The 22989-nt window shown below is 47.8% G+C and overlaps 1 protein-coding gene and 1 long non-coding RNA gene across 17 annotated transcripts in view; one reads left to right on the forward strand and one right to left on the reverse strand.

The window, feature by feature from the left end:
• Positions 1 to 10623, reverse strand: part of LOC105469875 (uncharacterized) — a 37659-nt gene extending 27036 nt beyond the window's left edge. For all 3 annotated transcript variants that reach the window (XR_011619698.1, XR_011619700.1, XR_011619699.1), the window contains exon 1: positions 10431 to 10623. This is a non-coding gene — a long non-coding RNA (uncharacterized lncRNA). The remainder of the gene's footprint in view (positions 1 to 10430) is intronic.
• The window catches only part of LOC105469876 (transmembrane protein 108), a 343076-nt gene extending 320344 nt beyond the window's left edge, over positions 1 to 22732 (forward strand). For all 14 annotated transcript variants that reach the window (XM_071090926.1, XM_071090927.1, XM_071090925.1 and 11 more), the window contains 3 exons: positions 8523 to 9932; positions 15709 to 15863; positions 20839 to 22732. In XM_071090926.1, coding sequence (XP_070947027.1) covers positions 8523 to 9932; positions 15709 to 15863; positions 20839 to 20961 — 1688 coding nt within the window. In that variant the 3' untranslated portion in view covers positions 20962 to 22732. The remainder of the gene's footprint in view (positions 1 to 8522; positions 9933 to 15708; positions 15864 to 20838) is intronic.
• Positions 22733 to 22989: the final 257 nt, after the last annotated feature.

The following is a 22989-nucleotide window of genomic DNA, read 5'->3' on the forward strand; positions in this document are numbered from 1 at the left end:
GATGTCTAAATCCAGAATGCTCACTGAAAGAGCTTTGATTTCACTTCTACATGGATGGTATTCTAGTTACTGCTGCTGCCTAACAAACCACCCGAAACTTAGTGGCTTAGATCAATAGTAATCATTCATTTTGCTCATAAGTCTGTAGCTGGGGAGGAGTCGCTTGTCTCTGCTCTCCCCTGACTCAGCTGCATGGGCTGAATCTAAGTCAACTTGATGGGCTGGAAGGTCCACTTTCAAGATGGCTCATTCACATGGCCAGCCGAGTTGTACTGCTATCATCTGGAAGTGAGGCTGAGGCAGAAGGCCGTGAACCTCGGTTCCTTTCCACATGGGCCCCTCTCTGGGCTGCTCAGGCTTCCTCACAGCATGGCAGCTGGCTCCCAGGAATAAGCACCACAAGAAAACCAAGAAGTAGCCATACCACCTTTTAAAACCTGACCTTAGAAGTCAGGTAGCATCACTGCAGCCACAGTCACAAACCCACCCAGATTTGAGGGAAGGAACATAGACCTTACCTCTCAACAGGTGAGCCAAAGTCACATTTAGGAAGGGTAAGCAGATTGCAATGTACTGGTCATTCTCGGGAAACACCAGCTGCCACAGGTGGCTAGTAAGTGATTTAGGAGAGTTTCTTATTCTTCAGCAAATATGTGTTGTAGCCTAGGTGCTGGACTAGACATGGGCATATAACATTGAATCAGACATGGTCCCAGCCCTGGCAGCTTCCACTTCAGACAAGGAAACAGACAAAACACTGGCCATTTCCATTCAGAGAGGTGAGAGCTGGAGTAGAGATAAGCTTATAGGTTACCAGCACACAAGGAGGGATTCCTAACAACAGTTTCAAGGCCCAAGAAGAATTCTCAGATGAGTTCTAGGTGAGAAATGTTTGTACCAAGTTGAATCAAATGACTAAGGCAAAAAAGCTAAAGCTGAAGATTAAAGGCAGCACAGTTGCCCCCAAGTGTTGCTGCACTTGGGGAAAGATTTGTCATGGTCATCACAGCTGTTACTATTATCTTCATCAAGCATTCCTCTACTCACGTAGGACATTTTCCTGGATCAGAAATTTCTCAGGATTTCTTGGGCAGTCAGGATCAGAGAAACCTGGGTTTAAATCCTGGTACTGCTACATGGTGGTCGTTTTGACCTCAGACAAATGACTTAACCATATGTGAGTGTGGAGATGATGGGGGACTTGAGCTGAAAACTTGTCATTCTTCCCTGTTTCTCGCCCCTGGGAAAAGGCCTATGCTTACTCTGTGTGAGTGTGTGTTCACATGTGTTTATTCATATGTTTTTTAGGAGGCCATGATCTGTCAGCCCCCTAGAGCTTCAGCGCAAGGTGAATTCATGTTGGCTGGAGGCCAAAGGTGTGTCTGGGGCACACAGGTCCTGTCTCACATGGCTTTCTTGCTGGAACGTATTCAAGAGATTGTACTCTGGGAAGTAGTTTCCCAAAGTACAAGTCATGGACCTGATCAATCTAGCTGTTGAACCAGTAATCTCAGAGATGTCTGTAATCTACCAGACACTGGTCCCAGTTAGCTCTAAGCAGAACTTTCTGTTCTTCAGCCTTGTTATCTGAGGCATGTTCCCAGCAGAATTTTATAGGAGGGAACATTTTAAATGTGGCAACCTAGAGTGAGGGAAGCAGAAAAGATTTGCACCCAAAAGTCCTTGGTTTCATAAAGAAGTGAAGTCACAGGCATGGATTACCTCTTAAGATCAGTCACCTAGCTCACCCTGAAATCAGTGATACATATTTATTTTTGGTTAAGGGAAACCATGCTCCAAGGAATTAGAAGTTTATATTTGATCTTTAATAAAAGGAATCATTGGAGTTCAGAGATGGACCATACTAGAACACTGGAACCACAGTGAGTATAAAAAGAACACTGGCCAGGCACAGTGGTTCACGCCTGTAATCCCAAAATTTTGAGAGGCCAAGGCAGGCAGATTGCTTGAGCCCAGGAGTTGGAGACCAGCAACATGGCAAGACCCCATTTCAAAAATTAGCTGGACATAGTGGTGTATGCCTGTAGTCCCAGCTACTCGGGAGGCTGAGGTGGAAGGATCACTTGAGCCCAGGAAGTCAAGGCTGCAGTGAGCTGTGATCACACCACTGCACTCCAGCCTGGGTGACAGAGTGAGACCTTGTCTCAAAAAAAAAAGGGAAAAGAAATGAAGAGAGAAAGAGGGAGAGAGAGAGAGAGAGATAGAAACAGTGTGAGTTTGGCGCATTCATGGGATTGGCAGGCAATGAGTTGACCTGAGTCCCTCCCTGCCCCTCACCCTGTGTGTGGCTGTGTGGCTGTGTGGCCAGGGTAAAGGGTAAATCATTTCACTTTGTTGGTCCTCAGCTTTCTCATCTGTAAAGTGGAGGGGCTGATACCAGAGTCCCAACATCCCTTCCAATTAAAGAACAATAATCTTGAAATTAGAAAAGCCCATTTCCTGGCAAGGTTGTATGCTATTGCTCATGCAGAAAACAAACTCCCTGATGGTCAGACTTGGTGTGCTCAGATGCTCTTTTCTTTTGTTGTTGAAGCATCAATTGCAGAAGCTAAATTGCCAAGTGTTCCAGTTTTCTATTGATAATAGAAACCAAAACAGTGGCTTAAAGCAGTAATACAATCATTTATTTTATTCAAAAATCTTAGGGTTGACTGGGCTCAGCTAGGCAGCTCTCATTTGGGATCTCTTGGGTGACTGCAGTCCAGCAGTAGCCAGGGTCATCTTGCAAGCTCTTCACTTTCATGTCCCATGCCTGGCTGGGGCTGGGACAGCTTGGGCTCCTCAGGCATTCCTGTCGCTCTCTGCAAGGTTTCTTTATGTGGCCACCTCCAGGGAGCTGGAGTTCTTACAGTGGGCCAAAGCCCCCAAGAGAAACCTGTAAAAGTTGCATGAGCATTTTGGCTCTGGCCTCAGAAGGGATGTAGGGTGCCACTTCTGCCTCATTATATTCATCAAGGCAGTCACAAAGGCATACCTAGGTTCAAGGGGAGGGGAAACAGACTCTACCTCTTGGTGGGAAGAATGTCAGAGAACTTGTAGCCACAATTTAAAATCACATCAAGCGTCCAGGATGGTTCAGAAGATTTCTCAGACTGCTGTGATTCTCTGTTAAAAGGGTTTGAAACAGCAGTGCACAAAATATCTTGCAGTAGAAAACCTAGTTTAATGGGGAAGGAAGATCTACTTAGAAACAAGAAACTTAAAATTATGAAAAAAAAGACAAAATTCTATTTTTATGAATTTTCTGTGTAACAAATATGCCTTGTGTGTATATAAGCAATTTTAAGAAAAAATGTGTATGTATATATGTGTGTATATATAATTTTTTGTTATATATATATATATACACACACACATATATATATAATTTTGTGGGTTTTATATATATAATTTTTATTCCACCAAACGATGGAGTGTATGAGATGTTAGGATTGGGGAAGAGGAGAGAATTAAATCAGGAGCTTCCAGTCCTTTTATTGTACTACAAGCTCCCCCAGTTACTTGCAAAATGAAGTTAATTTACTGGGTTGCTAAAAGAACACCAAATGTGTCATACAGAGCCCTGGAATAGAGATAGGAAAAAAAACAAGACGGAAGAGAAGTCAAGAGACCAACAATAGAAAATCAGTTCTCCAAAGATGTGAATCATTGCCTTTGAATGGCAGAGCACCCTGGGGAGATGGGTAGAGCAGAACAATAAATGAAAGTAGTTAAGAGTGTAGACTCTGCAGCCAAGCTGCCTAGGAACAAATTGCAGCTTGCCATTCCCCAGCTATGGGCAAGTTCCTGTACCTCTCTGTGCTTCTTTTCCTCAGTTGCAACAGGGAGCTAATAATACCTGCTTCATCAGGTTGTGTGAGAATTAAATGTGTCAGTACAGGCTTAGCCCTTTGAGCAGTGTATAGTATATATTAGCCGTTTCTCTTTTCACCAGTTCCCTTGTTGCCTTTGCCAGATGCAAATGTCATACCCAATATGGACTGCAGGCAGCCAACCAAATAAACAGAAGGAGGAGGGCCTTTCCTTCCCTTGGGTCCTGAGCTCATGTATGCATTGGAATTTTCAGTAGGAGAAGACCTTCTTGCGATATCTGGACATCCATCAATATGTAGATTCCACCCTGCAACACTTGTCCATATTCGGACACGTTTTAAAAATCGGTTCCACATTTCAAGCATGTCAAGCTAGGTTTTAGCTTTAGTCTCTACTACGTATTTGGAATTAAAGCCTCTAGAGTCCATTATGCAAATCCATGCAAATAATATGCAAAGAGGCAGTAGCCCCAGATTGTGGGGAGGGGGAGTGTGTAGTCCAGCACAAAGGGCCTTGAATGAAAATTTGCATGTGTTAGGGAAGCCCTGGGTTGAAGGCCTTAGATGTTTATTGTGACAGTATGCATAGCATTCAGTTGTTAACCTTTTGTGCCAAAGAAGAGAGGTAAATGCTTATCTGATTTCCATATTGAAGGTGACAGTAGAGGTTGGAGGTGGTGTTTGGCTAGCGCAACATTGTAGGTATTTTTATTATACAAATGAAAAGTTACTTTGAAATAATGGTTGTGGTCCAGGCTGTGTCCCCAACCAGCAATGTGTTCTTGGGCAAGTCACTTCCCTCCCTCTGTTGCCCACTCTGTGAAATGAGGGGATTGGATTAGATGAAACACCAGATCCCCTCTCACTGTAACATCTAAACATCATCCTCCAGGTAAAAATCCTTTGGCACCTAGGGTGGCAGTATCCATTCATTGTGCCAAGGATGTACTCTAAAGTCCAAAGAAAGGGCTAAGAGGTAACTCTACAGTTCTTCTAGAGAGAGCAACAACTTCAGGGGATGCTGATAGCTGAGTGGGGGAAATAGGCAGCAGCAACAACAAGGACAAACATATTTACTTAGACTGTGTATCTTACAGCACCAAGGATTCCAGTCATAGGCTTCCCAGGTAGGAGGATGTAAGTTCTTGGAGTGCCAATAACAGGAAAGTCGGGAATTTTTTCCCCTGAGTATTTTAAAGACCAGTCTGTATTAACCCCTCTCTCTGCCTCTGGAGTGCTGCAAAAGTTCTCCTAGAGGCCATGGTGGCTCCTCTCCCACCTGGCCAGTCCCTGGGGTCGGCCAGTGTTGCTTCCAAAAGACTGCTGTGTCCTTGGTCTCTGGTCTTTTATTGTATCTGACACATCTGGTGCCTGGCCCCAGAGATTCCCCGGGCCCTTAATTTTAACTCCAGCTGTTGCAGCAAACACCAGCTGGGTGCAGGCAGAACCTGAGAGCCCCATGGCCCAGAGTTTCTCTGACCCAGCTAATGGAGACCTGGCATCAGTCAGGAAGTGCAGCAATGAGCACCCCAGGAACAGCCCTTAATCAGTGAATATGGGAGCCTCTGGGTGAGTGTTCTTTTCAGGCAGACAATTTGAGGTGCAGCCTAGTCAGCTCTACGGAAGTCCCCAGTGAGTTTGAGGTGCCCACTTGGACCAGCTCATAACCTGCCCTCAGATTGGTTTTCCCTGTTTCACTCATCTCAGACCCCCACAGCTGACCCCACAGATCATTTTCCAGTATAAACTTCCTGCACAAAAGCCCTGTCTCTGTCTCTCATTTTTCAGAGGATCTCTAACATAAGGCATGTATATTAGTTTGCTAGGGCTTCCATAACACAGTACCACAGACAGAAATGTATTTCCTCACAGTTGAGGAGGATGGAAGTCCAAGCTCAAGGTGCCAGTAGGGTTGGAGTCCCGGGAGGCCTCTCTCCTTGGCTTGCAGATGGCGCCCTCTAGCTGCCGTGTTCTCACATGGTCATCCCTCTGTGCACACGTGCTCCAGATGTCTGTGTGTCCTAATCTCCTCTTAAGAAGGACACCAGTCAGATCGAATTAGGGCCCACTCTGTTGGCCTCATTTTACTTTAATTACCTCTTTGAAGGCGTCATCTCCAAATATAGTCACATTCTGAGGTACTGGGAGTTAGGGATTCAACATAGGGATTTTGGGGGTGCATAAGTCAGTCCTTAACAACACTTAACCCTTGTGAGCTAAACAGAGGCTTGAAAGGGAATGTCCATCAAAACATGGAGGTCACCACCACTACCCTAGGAATAGATTGTCTCTCTGGTGGTAAGCCATGGGCAAGATAGGGGCCCCAGAATAACCCTGAGCAGGTCAGAGCATAACAGCACATTAGTTCCTCTGGGATGCAACATACTGTCCTCTTCTTCCTCCTTCTGCATCATTGATAGTGGTTGACCAGGATAAGCATGCACTTTAAAGACAACCCTTGTTTCACATACTTCTGCTACTGTGTGACTTCCCACATGTTGCCTATTCTCCCCAAACCTCAATTTCATGCCCCACCGAGTGGTCATATGGATTAAAGCATGAAAGCCTGGGCCAGGGCAGATGTTCAGTAAACAGGTTTTAGGTTTGACTCGAATACACAGAATGTACTGTTGGTGTGTGGTCACCACTGGGCCACAGACCAGTACCAATCCGTGGCCTGTTAGGAACCAGGCTGCACCGCAGGAGGTGAGAGGCCGGTGAGCCAGCATTAACGCCAGAGCTCTGCCTCCTGTCAGATCAGCGGCACCATTAGATTCTCATAGGAGCACAAACCCTGTTGTGAACTGCACATGCAAGCAATGGATCTGGGTTGCGTGCTCCTTATGAGAATTGAATGCCTGCTGATCTGAGGTGGAAGAGTTTCATCCCAAAACCATACTCCCCCGCCACCAACTCCAATCCATGGAAAACTTGTCTTCCACAAAACCAAGTGGAAGACAATTTGTCCCTGGTGCCAAAAAGGTTGGGGACCACTAGTCTAGATTGTGAAAGAAAGTTTAGAAAAAAAATAGATTGTTTAGGGCAAATTTTTGGCCCTAGAGTTAGTGGATGCTAGAGTCTCAGTGCAATCTAAAGTCCCCTGCAGCCTTCCACTCCCCACCAATTTAGAAGTGCAGGGTGAGGAGGACACTGGTCCACACCAAGGCTCCACCACACACCAAATGGTGATCCTGGGCCTTGTGTCAAAGGCATGCCTGGAGATCTCCTCCCCATGTCTGCTTCTCGCCAGGGCCCTGCCTTCTCCATCAGACACCTGGGAATCACAGCTGGGGCCCCTGCTTCGGCCATTTGTCCTGCCGGAATCTGATAGGGGATAGAGGCTCTGAGAGAGTAATTAGACACAGACAGAGATCTCCCTCCATAGTCAGGAGAGCCTAGCAGGGGCTGAAGGAACTGCCTGAGGGTGACAAAGAAGGGGATCCGTGAACAAGGAGGTGCTAACAGGACCAGGAGATGCTAACAGGTCAGAATCAGGCCTCAGAGGACTGTTGGCCATTCCTCAGCCGTAGAGACAGGCTCTTCCCAACCCATGTGTTGTCAGGGAACAGCTCCTACATCTCATGCTTGCATGAGGCACCGGTTTTAAAAATAGACACATGCTATTGTGAGTAATAAAATCCACACATAACTAGAAATGTTTTAAATGTATACGTTTTTGTCCTTGTGCATTTTCTCAAACTGCAAGTATGCACATTCACTATCATACAAAATCCTTTTTTTTTTTTTTTTTTTTTTTTTTTTAATGTTCAAAAGGGCTCCTTCTACTCAAAAAGGCTGGGCATCACCAATGACAATTTTCCAGAGTTCAGCCACATGAATGCCATAGGAAAAGCAGTTAATAACAACCATGACACCAGCTGGCATTTGTAGAAGGCACCTTCTGTTCCAGGCTGTGCTAAGTGCTTTTATGGGCTCCAGGTCTGGTTGCCCTTCTCTAGACCCCAGTCCTCTTCTGCCTGTCACTCCTCTATGGCACTGAGACATCTTTGTCTTATTTTAGGATTGTTTGTGGATATGTGCGAGCTTATCCAGGGTCAGAGACTACCCTGTTCATTTTTGTGTCCTCCAGGGTCAGGGAGAGGGTTGAGCCTCCATAATTGTTTGGTGAATGGTCCTGAAGGGACAGAGGTCTGTTTGCTTATACTTTTGTATAGTTTATAAGTGGAAGATTCAGAAAAGGGCATAGGATTTGGTGCATGCTGCCACCCAGACCTTCCTCATTTGGTTTGGGGTGGCTCACACAGAGTTCACACAGGCTTCCCCATAGGCAAGCTGGCCTTGACCACTCCTGGCTGCAGAGGAAGAGGCAGATGTGGAGGCCACAAGCCTTCTGCCCCTCCAGCCCCAGCCTGTTCTGAAAAGTTGCCCTTGTCGGGAGGGCTGATGGCGTTTCCGAGGCATATGGGAAAGGAGGAGCCTGGCCAGGGTAGCTGCTCTGCTTCCCCTGGTGCTGGTCTCTCTTTCCAGCAGGTGCCAGGCAGCGCCTACCTAATAGACCTGCCCCAGCTCCACAGACAGTTCTGTCAGTGTTGGGGCACTAGTGTGGGCTCGGGAATGCTCCTGATGTTTCCTGAGTTCCCAGCACTGTCCTAGGCCACGGGTAAGAAAGGCCCAGGCTATATGCTGCTCCCCAAGCATTTTACCTCTTCTCTCTGTCTCCCTCTCAAGGTTTCCTGCTGATTTTGGCACTGACCGAAGCGCTGGCATTTGCCGTCCAGGAGCCATCTCCCAGGGAATCTCTTCAGGTCCTCCCTTCAGGCACTCCCCCGGGAACCATGGTGACAGCACCCCACAGCTCTACCAGACGTACTTCTGTGGTGATGCTGACCCCCAATCCTGATGGACCCCCCTCACAGGCTGCAGCTCCCATGGCAACACCGACACCCCGGACAGAGGGGCACCCTCCTGCACACACCATCTCCAGCATCGCTGCGACAGTAACCGCCCCCCATTCTGAAAGCTCCCTGTCCACAAGGCCCGCTCCAGCGGCCACGACAACCACATCCTCCAACCCGGAGGGCCGCTCTCCAGGCCAGGCTGCCCCCACCATCCTGCTGACAAAGCCTCCAGGGGCCACCAGCCGCCCCACCACAGCGCCCGCCCGCACTACCACACGCAGGCCCCCCAGGCCCCCAGGCTCTTCCCGAAAAGGGGCTGGTAATTCATCACGCCCTGTCCCGCCTGTACCTGGTGGCCACTCCAGGAGTAAAGAAGGACAGCGGGGACGAAATCCAAGTTCCACACCTCTGGGGCAGAAGCGGCCCCTGGGGAAAATCTTTCAGATATACAAGGGCAACTTCACAGCGTCTGTGGAACCAAACCCCTCTACCCTCACCCCCAGGACCCCACTCTGGGGCAACTCCACTTCACCACAGCCCCACACAGTGGCTGCGACCACAGTGCCCAGCAATACCTCATGGGCACCCCCTACCACCTCCCTGGGGCCTGCAGAGGACAAGCCAGGCCTTCGCAGAGCAGCCCAGGGGGGTGGTTCTACCTTCACCAGCCAAGGAGGGACACCAGATGCCACAGCAGCCTCAGGTGCCCTTGTCAGTCCACAACCTGCCCCAGTGCCTTCTCAGCGCCCCCACCGCGGTGACCCACAGGACGGCCCCAGCCATAGTGACTCTTGGCTTACTGTCACTCCTGGTACCAACAGACCTCTGTCTGCCAGCTCTGGGGTCTTCACAGCTGCCACGGGGCCCACCCCAGCTGCCTTCAATACCAGTGTCTCAGCCCCTTCCCAGGGGATTCCTCAGGGAGCATCCACAACCCCACAAGCTCCAACCCATCCCCCCAGGGTCTCAGAAAGCACTATTTCTGGAGCCAAGGAGGAGACTGCGGCCACCCTCACCATGACCAACAGGGTGCCCAGTCCTCTCTCCACGGTGGTATCCACAGCCACAGGCAACTTCCTCAACCGCCTGGTCCCCGCCGGGACCTGGAAGCCTGGGACAGCAGGGAACATCTCCCATGTGGCCGAGGGGGATAAACCCCAGCACAGAGCCACCATCTGCCTGAGCAAGATGGATATCGCCTGGGTGATCCTGGCCATCAGCGTGCCCATCTCCTCCTGCTGTAAGTGCCGCCCTCTCCCACCCATCCTCTCCCTCTCCCACATCACTAGCTCATCCCCAGCATTCGTTTGTCCCTGATTTGGCATCCTTGCCAAGTGGACTACAAAAATTCCCAGAATCTCAGGAAACTAGAGAGCAGGACAGGTTATCCCTGACCCTAGTCCTCAGCTCTGCCAGGCCATGGCTTGAATGCCCGCTGGTCATAAAGCCACAACTCCCAGGAGCTGGCGGAGGACCTCACAGGCAGTCTAATCCAACCCCGCACTCCACAGAAAAAATGCCAAGTAGCAGTGACGTGACTCACCCAGGATCCCAGAATTAGGGAGAGGCAGGGCTGGGCTGAGAGCTTATAGCAGCTGTCTTCCAGCCCAGTGCCCTTGTCATGACACCACTCTGCCTCAAGGTAGCCTGCCAATGCCCCTAGCAACCTGGCACCAAGACACCATTGGTCAATGCTGATGCTTCAAAATGTACAGCCTCCAACTAGCAAACCCCTCACCTTCTTCTTCATCTTCCATCCTCTTTCTTGTGTTTTCTCTCCTCTCGCCCCTCTCCTCTCCTTCTGTCTCTCTTCTCCCAAGAAAGAAAAAGAGATAAAGCTTTCATCTGGTGGGAAGTTCTATAGCCTTGGCAAAAACCTAGTTCTTGCAGCTAAATTAAGGCTTGAGAGTTACGTAAATTCTAGCAACTCTCCACCCCCACCCCACTTTATTTGTTCGTAGGTGATGTGAGCTGATTGCAGTGTGGACCTTGTCCTTATTTTTTGCCCTCCCAAGGCCACCAGCTCCTCCTAGCTGCTGCCTGGCACTCTGTGAATGAGGAGTCAGGAGGTATTCTCTCTGCTATCTCCATAAAGAATCTGATACAACCTCTCAGAACTTTAGGGATTTCATTATGTCTTCCCTCGTGTACTTGAGCTTCGATTCTTAGAGTTTCTCGGATAGCCTTGCAGGAATCCTCAGCCACACCCCACCCCAAATGGTTACCATCTGCCACTCCCTGACGCCTTTCAGGCATGGCCACACTGCCCCACCCTCGTATCCCCGCTCCTCAGACAACCCACTCTCCTCTGACCCTCCAGGTTGTTGCCCAGCTCTCCTGGGGGCCTGAAGTTTGCCTTCTTGTGGTTCGCACTCTATGGCCCTAAGCCATGCCATCTGAAGCCATACAACTCTAGTTTGTCTAGCAACGCCTGAAGCATTTGAAACAGCTCTGAGAGACAGCTGCTCTTCATCCCAGCTGCTTAGCCCCGGCCCTGCAAGTCTTCTTTGTAGGCTGCATTGCCTGGGCCTGTGTCCCATCCGCCCCTCTGGGGTGGCTTCTGCTTTGTCTCCCAAAAGGAAGCACAGCATTCCACCTGTGTCTGGCTACAGAAGAGGGAGCCAATGGTGGACTCTTCCTTTAGCAGCACTCAGGCAGCCAGCACGGGCATCAGCTCTACTGGTTGTATTGGCTTCAGGTCATACCCAGGCTTGCCCTGATCTCAAGAGGAGCAAAGCCCCGAAGGCTTCCCTCAGGGAAGGCTGCTGAGCCAGGTCTCCCAGCTTTTCCTCCCGCCCTGGTGGTTAGTGCAGGAGGTCTGTGCCTTTAATGTGAACCATGATTTCCACTTGGCCTTGTGTTGCAAGATCTTTTTATATCTGGAGTCTAGATTCTTTTCAGGAGCTGCCTCTCCTAGCTTTCTGTCTCCTTCAGGTTGATGAGCAAAGTAAACTTTCCATGTCAGGGCTGGCAACCTGCTTCTGCTGAAGGACCCAATTCAAGAAGAGCAAAAGTGTTTGCAAGTTGCATATTTCATTCTTAATGAAAACAGCTTTATTGTCTCTCCTGGAAACACACATTTACACATTTATTCTTAAAACTGTGGTTGCCCACTCCTAAAACAGAAGAATGATTATGAGAAAATGTAGCACTATTAGCCAATGAATTCTTAATAATGGTTGGTCATATCTGAGAAGTAAATACAGTAGGGACAGCTTTCTGATTTTCCAGTCTTTACATGTGTCTAGGATGCTCTCGTTTACAAAGTGCATTCCGTTATTTTTTTTTTATCATTCCATTCTTAGACCAGCCAGAGAAATAAAAGCAGAAACAAGCAAACACACTGCTAAACACACAGGTGCCACAGTGGCTCCAGCCATCCTCCACACCTTATAGGTAGGGAGTGAGTCACCAGGTGAAGTGATTGACCCAAGGTCCCGATCACACAGTGAGTCAGACTAGATCTGGTAGTACAAAATCTGTTTTATTCAATGCAGGATTTCCTGTGTGCCCATTGTGTGCCAGACACTGTGCCAAACATTAGGGAATCTGAGATGTGGGCCTCCCTCTTTGAGCTGGATAGCCTGAACCCCACAGGCTACACCCACCTAGATTTTGCAATTCTAAAAGGACTCCTACTTCTCCCCCAGCCCTTCTATTATGTATAAGCTTGAAATTAAATCAGATCTTGCTGCGAAGCTGGAAAGCCCATGGGCTGCCTAAACCATGCATAAAAATGTCAGTCAAGACAGGAGCAAGGACACAGCCTGGAACTGTCCCTTGAGGATTCTTCTGGCACCCTGAAAGGAGCCTTCAGGTGCTTGAGATGGAACATATTACTTTCTAAAGAAAGACACAAACTTTTAATAAAAGTGGACTCTGGTAGCCCGTTGGGAACCGCACACTCCACTCCCTTTGATGTTTGTCTTGCATTTCCACTATACACAAGGAGGCTCTTGCCTCGGCCCTGACTGCCTCCACATCAGCTCCATGTCGTCAGTCATGGCCCCGACTCCTACGGGACCATCATTAACCCTGTGAAGGCTCCAATGAGATGGACATTACGATGGAAGAATATTTGTCCAGCTTCAGAACCCTGTGCTCTCAGGTACTATCCTCGTCTATTTAGGCTGTTTTCATAGCCCAGCACCACTCTAGTTATCAGGAAAGCAGACCTCTTCCAGGTCTAAGGGCCCCTTGTTTTGGACCTTGTCAGGTGCTTCATTTATCCTAAAGCTACTCTACAGACCTCAAAGAAGGGTTTCATCCTTTGCCAGTTTGCCAGATATTTCAGGCACTCTGAGTCAGTAGCAAAGTGCATGCATCAGCTTCCTCTCATCTGGCTTATCATACCAGCACTGGCCCCTGCCCTGCTTCTCTGAAGCCACCAGAGTCAGAATTCAGATGGGCTGGGTGCTGGGCAGGGGTGATCCTCTGCTCCTGGTAGAAGTGGGGGTTAAGCAAGGCAGATCCCAGGCCTGCCCAAGGAGGGAGGGTGTCAGTTCATCTGCCCTCCCAGATTGCAAGTCGCAGCCAGTGCCTGGAAGGATACATGTGTCCTGGGGCTGAGAAATGCTTTTCTCTCCTGAGCCCTGCCAGACACTCTCAGCCACGCACATTTTCAGAAGTGCTGAGAACTGAATTTGATTGGATTCAGGCCATGATGGGCTAGGGCAGAGGAGCCAGGTGGCTCCCGAGCTGGTCTCTGCTGCCACCATCAGGACGCACAGAGCCCACCACCCTCGCCAGAAGCCTCCACGCCTGGCGCTGAATTGGTCGGCGCTCACCATTGTCAGTGCCTGAGTTTTCATGAGCATGTCAGTTTTGTGGCTCTGGCAGGGTCCTTTGCCTATTTGTCACATGCGATGTCCGTTTTTGAGAATGTCTTCACCCATCCTCTCTGCAAGAAGATGGGGCCATTTGGAGGGTGAGATTAGAAAAAAAGACTAGCTGCAGATGTTTGTCATCACCAACTCAAGTTCACCCTGGCCAAAGTGGAGTAGCCCCTCTCTCTGATGCTAGACACTTGAGGGCACCCTCTGCACCTGGGCCCCAGAGCAGTCTGGCCTCCTTCCAGACACTGGAGCATTAGTGCAGCATTCAAAGAGATCACATAACACTGTGCCGATGGTTGCTCAGTGAATAGTAGACCTGGATGTATATGTGTGCCTTTCCACTCACAGGCCCCAAATTAGTTTATAATTGTTATATAAGAAAACCCAGGTGAGAATGACTCTTGCCAATGAAAAGAGTAGAAGAGATTGGGATCAGAAGGCATTATGGCTGGGAAACGTGTCTCCTTGGAGCTTACGGATCAAACAGGGATGGCAGAGCCTCAAGGCAAAGCAGGGATGACCAGGGGATGTCCTCCAGCTGTTCCAGTGTTAGGCCCACACTCTGACAGCTCTTCCCTGTGCGTCCCAGCCAGCACCTCCAGCCAGCACTCAGTCCTCACTTCATGGCTTCTCCACAAGAGGGCCATGGGCTTCTACAGGCACATTCCCGCCTGCCAGGCTGGTGGGTCAGACACTAAGCCCCCCAACCTGGCCTCCCTCCATACCCTGAGGCCTCCCTGTGACCTTCTCCCTCAGCATCCAAAGGAGGGAAATGGCTGTGCACAGCCCAGGTGCACCCCTCCCACTGGCACCCGTGGGCAAATCCTTTCCCTCACTGGTCTCGGGTTTCTCATCTACAAAACAAAGGGGCCAAACTGAAATGTATCATCACTCCCTGTCCTCACATTTAAGCCTGCATGGATCATTAGAGAGGAAGCCTGGTGTGCTTGTAAGACTTGGCTTATGGAATCCAACATACCTGCACACAACCCCAGCTCTTAACATTGGTTGGCTGTAGGACTTACACAAATGACTTAATCATGATCCAGTGTCTTCCTGTCTGCAAAATGGGACTCCTGTCTACTATGTTAGTTCCTTCAAGATGCAGGCACCAAGATCGGTTTAGGCATATAAGAGAATTACTGGGGGAAACACCTGTAAATGAATCTGGACAGGCCATCCCACCTCTCCGACCTCAGAAGCCTTCCCTGCTCACAAACCACTCAATTCACACCTGGTTAATCAACAAAATCCAGACATAATTCTTCCTCCTGGGCCCTGGGAGTCTCAGGGATGAACAGACAGGATCACATGTCACACTGTGCTCAGTCAAGCTGCGTGGAGCCCACCTCAGGCCATCTGTGCAGGTGGGCTTTTGCGTCAGTCTAAGGCAGGAATCAGCTGGTTAAGAGCATAGACTGGCCAGGTGCGGTGGCTCACCCCTGTAATCCCAGCACTTTGGAAGGCTGAGGCAGGCGGATTACCTGAGGTCAGGAGATCAAGACCAGGCTGACCAACATGGCAAAACCCTGTCTCTACTGAAAATACAAAAATTAGCCAGACATGGTGGCAGGCACCTATAATCCCAGCTTCTTGGGAGGCTGAGGCAGGAGAATCACTTGATCCCAGGAGACAGAGGTTGCAGTGAGCCGAAGATTGTACCACTGCACTCCAGCCTGGGCAACAGAGCTAGACTCCATCTTAAAAAAAAAAAAAAAAAAACATAGACTTTGGAGTCCAGATGTCTGGGTTTGCTCCTGGGCCTATCACTTTATCTCTCTGAGCTTCAGTTTTCCTATCTGTAAAATGGGGACCCTAATAGTACTGACTTTATGGGGCTAAATGGAAGATTAAATTAATAAATATTTCTAATGTGCTTGGAACCATAAGTCCTGTATAACTATTAGCACAGGTTTTTTTTTGATGATGATGATGATGATAGTGCCAGAAAAGCTATTTTATCAGCATTCAAGACTTCTGCCCCGTGAATTTGCTCCGTGAACTTCTGCTGTCAGGGTCTTCTGAGGAATTAAGGCTCACTTTGTACAGTTCGCCGTGCCCTGCCCCTTTTCCCACCATACACTTCCTCCAGCTGGGAACTCTCCTCATCAGTTTGGTGGTGCCACCCAGGCACCATCCTTGCTGCCTCCCTCTCCTCTCTGACTTGCACTCTCTCCACAGCTGTCCTGCTGACGGTGTGCTGCATGAAGAGGAAGAAGAAGACCGCCAACCCAGAGAACAACCTGAGCTACTGGAACAACGCCATCACCATGGACTACTTCAACAGGCATGCAGTGGAGCTGCCCAGGGAGATCCAGTCCCTTGAAACCTCTGAGGTAATGAGCTTGAAAGTGCTGGCCCCACTGCAGGGAAACCAGGCCCAAAGAGAGCCGTGGCATCTGCTTATTTCTGAGTGCCTTGCTCCTTAATGTATGGCCCATGGACCAGCAGTATCAGTAACACCCAAGAGGTTGTGGGCCCTACCCCGGCCCTACTGAGCCAGGATCAGTGTTTTAGCAAGAATCCCCAGGTGCTTTCTGCACATTAAATTTTGGAAGCACTGTTCCTGGGACTTTTGGTTTCTGGGAACAAGTGAACAAATACTCAGTGAGGACCTGTTTTGTGCCAAGCACCCCCAGGGGACTATGAAGATGAGAGCTTGCTCCCAAAGGGGCTCAGGTTCTGAGATGTGACTGGGGGACAAACCCCAGCATCACCCAAAAACAAAGCCAATTAGGGGAAACAAGACGAGTTATAGACAAAGAGCTGTGGGAGCCCAAGGAGGAAAGCCTTCCCAGTGGAGATGCTAGGAAGGATCAATGGATTTCAACAGGCATTCCAGCAGGGGAGGTAGCCTGAGGAAAGGTGGGGATACGTGCTGGATCTGAAGGGAGAGAAGAATACACTGTGTCAGGGTATTTGCCCAAGACACCTGGCTGGTCAGTGAGAGAGCCGAGTTTTGAACCCAGGACTTGAACTGCAGAATCCATGCTCTTTCCATCCTCACACAGAGGGTGGAGTAGAGGCCAGAGTATAACAGGAAAGAAGGATAAAGGACCAATTAGACACAGCCTTGATGGGGTATTATGGTATTGGGACTTTAGTTTGGGGCAACAGAGAGTCACTGAAAGTTTTGATCTTTGGGTGACCCAGTTTTAGAAGGATTATGCCGATGGCCTGGTGAAAACACCCTATATGTGATCAGTGAATGGATAAGGAAAGAAAAAAATGGCTTGGTGGATGAGTAAATGGATGGAATGACACAAAAAGACAGGCTAAAAATAGGTAGCTCAACTAGGATGCAATTGAGATGGCCAGGAGAAAGATAACAGACATCTGAGTAAGGTAATGAGAGCTGAGAAGAGTTCTTGTGGAGGTACAACCCCACGCCTCCTTCCCGTGTGGGTCCATTCCCCAGAGCAGCCAGGGTGAGCTTTTGTAAACATAACTGTGGTCACATCGCTCACATGCTTAAAACCTTCCCATTTCTCTCAAGTTAAAGTTCAAAGTCTTGTATAGGACCCCATCTCAGTCCTGCCACCACTTCTCTTCTCTTTGTTTTTGTTTGTTTGTTTTTTGTTTTTTTGTTTTGCTTTTGTTTTTGAGATGAAGTCTCAACTCTGTTGCCCAGGCTGGAGTGCAGTGGTGTGATCTCAGCTCACTGCAACCTCCGCCTCCCAGGTTCAAGTGATTCTCCTGCCTCAGCCTCCCAAGTAGCTGGGACTACAAGCACATGCAACCACACCCGGCTAATTTTTGTATTTTTAGTAGAGACAGGGTTTCACCATGTTGGTCAGGCTGGTCTCAAACTCCTCACCTCAAGTGATCTGCTGCCTCAGCCTTCCAACATGCTGGGATTACAGGTGTGAGCCACTGCACCCAGTCACTTCTCTTCTGTTTCTACTTAGTCCTATGACTTAAATACCATCTCTGCACTATAGAGTCCAAATTTCTACCTGTAACCTTGATGTCTCCCCCGGCCCCAGACTCACATACCCATTTACCTGCTGCACATGTCTAATAGGCACCTCAAACTCAACATACCCAAGATTGAACCCTTGATTTCCCCCTCCCAACCCCAAAACCCAAACCTCACCTGCAGCTCCTCATTACGTAAATGGTACTGCCAGCTGCCTTTCCTTCCTGCACACCGCACTTCTAATCTGTCAGAAAATTCCATTGGTTCTCCCTAAGCACCAGGACTTCTCATTGCCTGCACCTCTGCCCCTGGTCCAAGCCATTCTCCTCCCTCACATCATGAGTGCTGCAGTGGCCTCTAAATTAGGATCCCCACTACCATCTTGCCTTCTGCAGTCTGCCCTCCACACAAGAGCCAGATGATCTTTTCAAGGCAGGATCCCGTGTCCGCCACAGCGTCCACTTTCAAGTGGCTCTTCTCCACATTTTGAATAAAATCCAGACTCCTGTTCCCATGCCCTTCACAAGTTGGCCCCTGCCCACCACCTGAAGCCCTACCACACTTCCCATTGATCACACACCAGCTTCAGTGGCCTCTTTGCTCTTCCTCCTGCAGAGGAAGCTTGCCCCCACCTTAGAGCTTTGCTGTTGCACCCTATCTGAAATGCTTTTCTCCTGGATACCTTGAACCCTGAATTCCTTCAGGTCTCTATTCAAATGCCACCTCCTCTGGGAGGCCCTCCCTCCCTGACCACTCTATATTAATTAAATCCCCAGCCTCATTCTGTTCCCTCTTCCTTACTTTATTTGCCTTCAGAGTTGACATTGCATCATTCTCTCCCTGTTGATTGGTTTGTGGTCTTGCTGTCCTGCTGCCTGAGGCAGGAGCATTGTTTGTTGTGCTCACTGCTCTATTCCCAGCATCTAGAGCACTGCCTGGCACACAGTAGGTTCTTAGTAAATGTTTATCAAGCTAATGAACTATAAATGTTGTTCACCACAATTTACCCATCACCCAGTCAGAGCCTAACACACAGTAAATGCCCAAGAGAAATTTTTAGCCAGAGGACAAACAAGGGGCCAGCTTCATTGCAGCATTGGCCTTTAGTGTGGCCTGTGTACATTTTGCATGGAAAAGGTGTTCCTGAGATCTGTTACAGGAAGTGGAAAAAAATGTGTAACTTGACAAAGGGGCTGGACCTACTTTAGGTATGGGCTGTGAAGCCCTGAACTTTAAATTTCTCATATTCTTTTTGCAAATTGGTAAATGAAAACCAAAGCCAAAGGACAATACTCGTGAACGCACTATAGAAAAGGCCCTTGCTTTTCGAACATCCCAGTTAGTCATTTGGCACAGAGCACGAGGGCCGCCGTCCAACACAAGCCAGAGGCTCTGGCAGAAAGGGCTGCCCAGCCAGTCATGGTCTCCAGACCAGGAGGGCGCCACAGGACCTGCAGCACAAAGCTCAGCTTGGCTTCAGAGTGGATTGGATTTTGCTGTTTCCCTCCCAGCAAGCAGTTCCTCTTATTCTACTTTATTTAGAGTAATATTACAACTTGTCCCGGTTCTCTGGGCTCACACTATTTGAGGGCAAATGCAGGCAGCCTAGGGCCAGGATGAAGCCAGCCAAGTACACACACACTGCCAACCACCTCTAGAGCAATCGTAAGGTCCCAGTTCATATTCCACCATGTTCCGTGTCCTCGGGACATGTACTCACCACCTGCCCTTTAGCTGCTACCTTTGGAGACTGCCACATGCTTTGCCTAAGCAAGTTCCTCAGTTGTCCTGCCCCCACTTCTCTGTTGATGCAAGCAGCAAAACTCAGATCCAGGGCTGTACAGACAAAATTGTGATGCCCAAAAGGTGCTTGGAAACTTCCATTCTTTTTTATTTTCCCTCCTCTTCCTTCTCCTTCTCCCTGTTTTCTCTTCTTCCTTCTTTTCTCCCTCCTTCTCTCCTTCTCTCTTTTTTCTTCTCCTTTGGTTGTTTCCTGAATAACTCTCTCTTTTTTATGCAGCAAAGCATACCCACATGGTTTTGCCTTTGGTGAATACTTGCTTTGTGAAAGCTATAAAATGACAAGCCAAAGCTCAGTCTCCACAGTTGAACCCAAAAGCATGGTGGAGGAAAAGGATTTTTGTCTCGTCTTTGAGGTGCTCCACTATTTTCCTTAAATAGCTGGCCGCCTATCCACCCTTAGATAGGTGTTGAACTAATTCCAGACACTGAAGGAAATTATTGTCTTCTGAAAAGACATTTTATCAACAATGGCATTTCTTCCTTTCTTACCTTATGATTCATAGAGCAGTAAGTACTCCTCAGAAAGTATCTGTTACATATGTTTTGTTTAAAAATAAACTTCAGAGATTTAATTATGGCTACTTAAAATGAAGATATTTCTAAGCAAATCTGGTATGAGCCAGTATACCTAGGCCTATAGTTGAGTGTTTGCCCGGAAATGGCTTGAAGGTTCTGAGACATTAGCTGTTTTAAATTGGAACAAGCTATGACTTTCTTTTTTCTCTCTCTCAATTAGTACCAGGGCCCAAATCCAAGTACAGCCATTCAGTAGCCCATAAATGTTAGCTCTCCTTGGTAAGTGAAACCAAAACCCTGCCAAAGCCATACAGATTACCTTCTGGGCAGTGGATTGCCTATTTCTAGGCTTTTCTGCTCCTGCAACTCAACATACAGACTGAAATTTTCATCCATCACTTATTATGCAGTCACACAGAAGTGCAGATCCATTCAGCTCAGCATCGCTAGTGCTATAAGAAATGGGGCAATAATTCTGACCAGGCTCTGGAAGGACTCAGAGGGGGAAGGAACTGGCCCTTGAAGCCTCTCGAGAGGTCTGTTAGATCCTGACAGGTGGGTAGCAGGAAAAAGGTGAGTGAATCTAGGTGCACTCAGGAAGGAAAAATGGAGGAGTTTCCCAGAAGTCTGTGAGAAAGAGGCAGGAAGTAGTCTGGGGTCCAAGTGGACCAAGTTTTGCCATGCAGTGAACCATGCACTGTATGTGTGTCATGCATGGCAAGCCCCCTCAGACTTTGACAAGGAAAGCAGTACCATCTCTGGCAGCCTGGGATTGGGGTGATTCCAGAAGCAGGAAACATTTTTTGAAAGCTGCTATAAAAATCTGAAGGAGCAGCACAAAAATTAAAATATACACATATACATACACACACACACGCGTGCACACACACACACACGCAAATTAAAAGAATGGCACAGAGGGCTCTGCACCTCAGCATTAGCAGTAGGGATGATGAAAATGTGCACCAAGCCATCAATGCTGAAATAAATGTTCCCATGTGTACATTTCTTTAAGAACGGCCACCTCTTAAGCCTTCTCCAGCTCACTCCATCTCCTCCCTCTCTCTTCCCAGGACCAGCTCTCAGAGCCCCGCTCCCCAGCCAATGGCGACTATAGAGACACTGGGATGGTTCTTGTTAACCCCTTCTGTCAAGAAACACTGTTTGTGGGAAACGATCAAGTATCTGAGATCTAACTACAGCAGGCATCGCTTTGCCATTCCTATTTTTCGTCTCTAAATTATAAATATACAAATATATATATTATAAATATAACCTTTGTGTAACCCTGACTTAATGAGAAACATTTTGAGCTTTTTTTCCTATGAATTGTCAACATCTTTTTTACAAGTGTGGTTTAAAAAAAAAAAACTTTACAGAATGATCTGTGGCTTTATAAAATAAAGGTATTTCTAAGCAAAGCAGTTGCATCGATTGCTTCTCTTAATAACCATTCTTGAGCACTTGGGGATCCCAGGAACCCTGGTCAAGTGAGGTGAGAGACTGACCTCCTGTAGAAGCTGAATGTTACAGTGGTCAAGCGCATGATTCTTTGAGTGATTCTTAAAGCTCTGGTTCTTCTTGATGTGGTATGACCCCATTTCCTCCCTTCTCATATGCACACCTGTAAAGGGAACTGGGCCACCTGCGGGGAAGACGGCAGACTCATGCACAGAGCAGGAAAAGGGAACATCTCATCACCTCTGAGGATGAGTGCCCTGGAGCCTTATGACGGCACCATTGGATGTCATGTTTAATTCCATCCAAGTTGTGGACGGCAGGCAGGAGCTTGGAGCCCTCAGGAATCCATGGAGGACATCAAGGTATCCCAAGGCCGTGTCCCCCTAACATTACTTCCGCTGCTAACAACAGGACTGCCTTTCCCTGGTGGGAAAATGCTCCCTTTATGGCCATTCCTGTATCCCCTCCAACACCCACATCTGCATTAAACACCCGTGCCTTTCTCTTGGAGAGGATTGATCCCGGCCCTGGAGCTTTAAAATGCTTGCCCTTCTTCAAGGATCAAATGTTTATTGGGGTTCAGCTTTGTTTTCTCAAAACGCCATGGTATTGTGCCCCTGAGGAATACGTTTATCTAAGAAGCTTTGAGGTAGTCGAGCGATAATTTTTGAAACCTTCCTCCTGCAATCTTTAAAAAAAAAATATCCAAGCAAATTGTTTGGGAGAAGACATTATTATACTCCTACTTGGCACTGCAAACCTGCTCGCAGCACCAGCCGGGGGACTTGCCATCCAGCTCTCGGCTTCCACTGCTCCCCTTGTTCCCAGCTGGCTGGCTGCCTCCCCGTGCTGTGTCCAGCACGGCCAACAGGGTCAGACCCTCAGAGATGCCCAAGGGGCTTCCAGAGGTGGCTGCTTCTCTCTTTTTTCCTGATTGTGGCTGAGAGAGATGATTACTGCTTTGACACTTCCTTTCTCTAAAAGAAAAATAGTTTGATAGTATATTTTGAATATAGATGCTCTTATAGTCGGATTGGGAATTGAACTTGAATGTTGGGTCATATGTTTGTGTTGTTGCTGTGGTCTATCATGACTTTTTTCTTTCTACGTTTTCCTTAAAAAAAGAAAAAAGAAAAAAAGATGGCCTTCGAAAGTGTGTTCTCAATGTTGTATGAACCTACTTCACATGAGTTCGGTTGTTGTCTCTCTTCAAAGACTCTTCAGCCCACAAAGAAGCAACTAAATGTTTCTCTAAGTTAATTTTCTAGCGTGTTGTTGTCTTACCTTTTTAACCTTACCATAATATTTCTGTCAACTGTTACATTTAATATACCAATGTGTGTGAGCATACAGAGAAAAATCTGTAAAGTAAAATTTATATATAATATATGTAATCAAAGATACATATGTTATATATACATATGTGGATGTATGATTTATTTTTCCTTATCCACAGATTTCAGCTACCATGTATATATAAATAAACTTATTTTATTAGCCAGAGGATTCCGTTGCTAATACATTTTGCATTCTTTTCAAGATAAGCTCTAAGCCTTCCTTGAGCAGTACCAACACCACTTTATATCCATCCGTATTTTTCAATCTGATTTAACAGTAAGGTGAGTTTTATGTATGTGACGAGCTAATAGGATTAGCAATTTATCATTTGATAAAATCTTTTTGAACATGTTTGCAGTTTCTCCAAAGTAGACTCATCTTTCATCAGGTCTTTGGAGGCAGGGTGTCAAAGTACATCCCCCCCT

Source organism: Macaca nemestrina, chromosome 2 (genome assembly GCF_043159975.1).
Source record: "Macaca nemestrina isolate mMacNem1 chromosome 2, mMacNem.hap1, whole genome shotgun sequence".
NCBI lineage: Eukaryota > Metazoa > Chordata > Mammalia > Primates > Cercopithecidae > Macaca > Macaca nemestrina.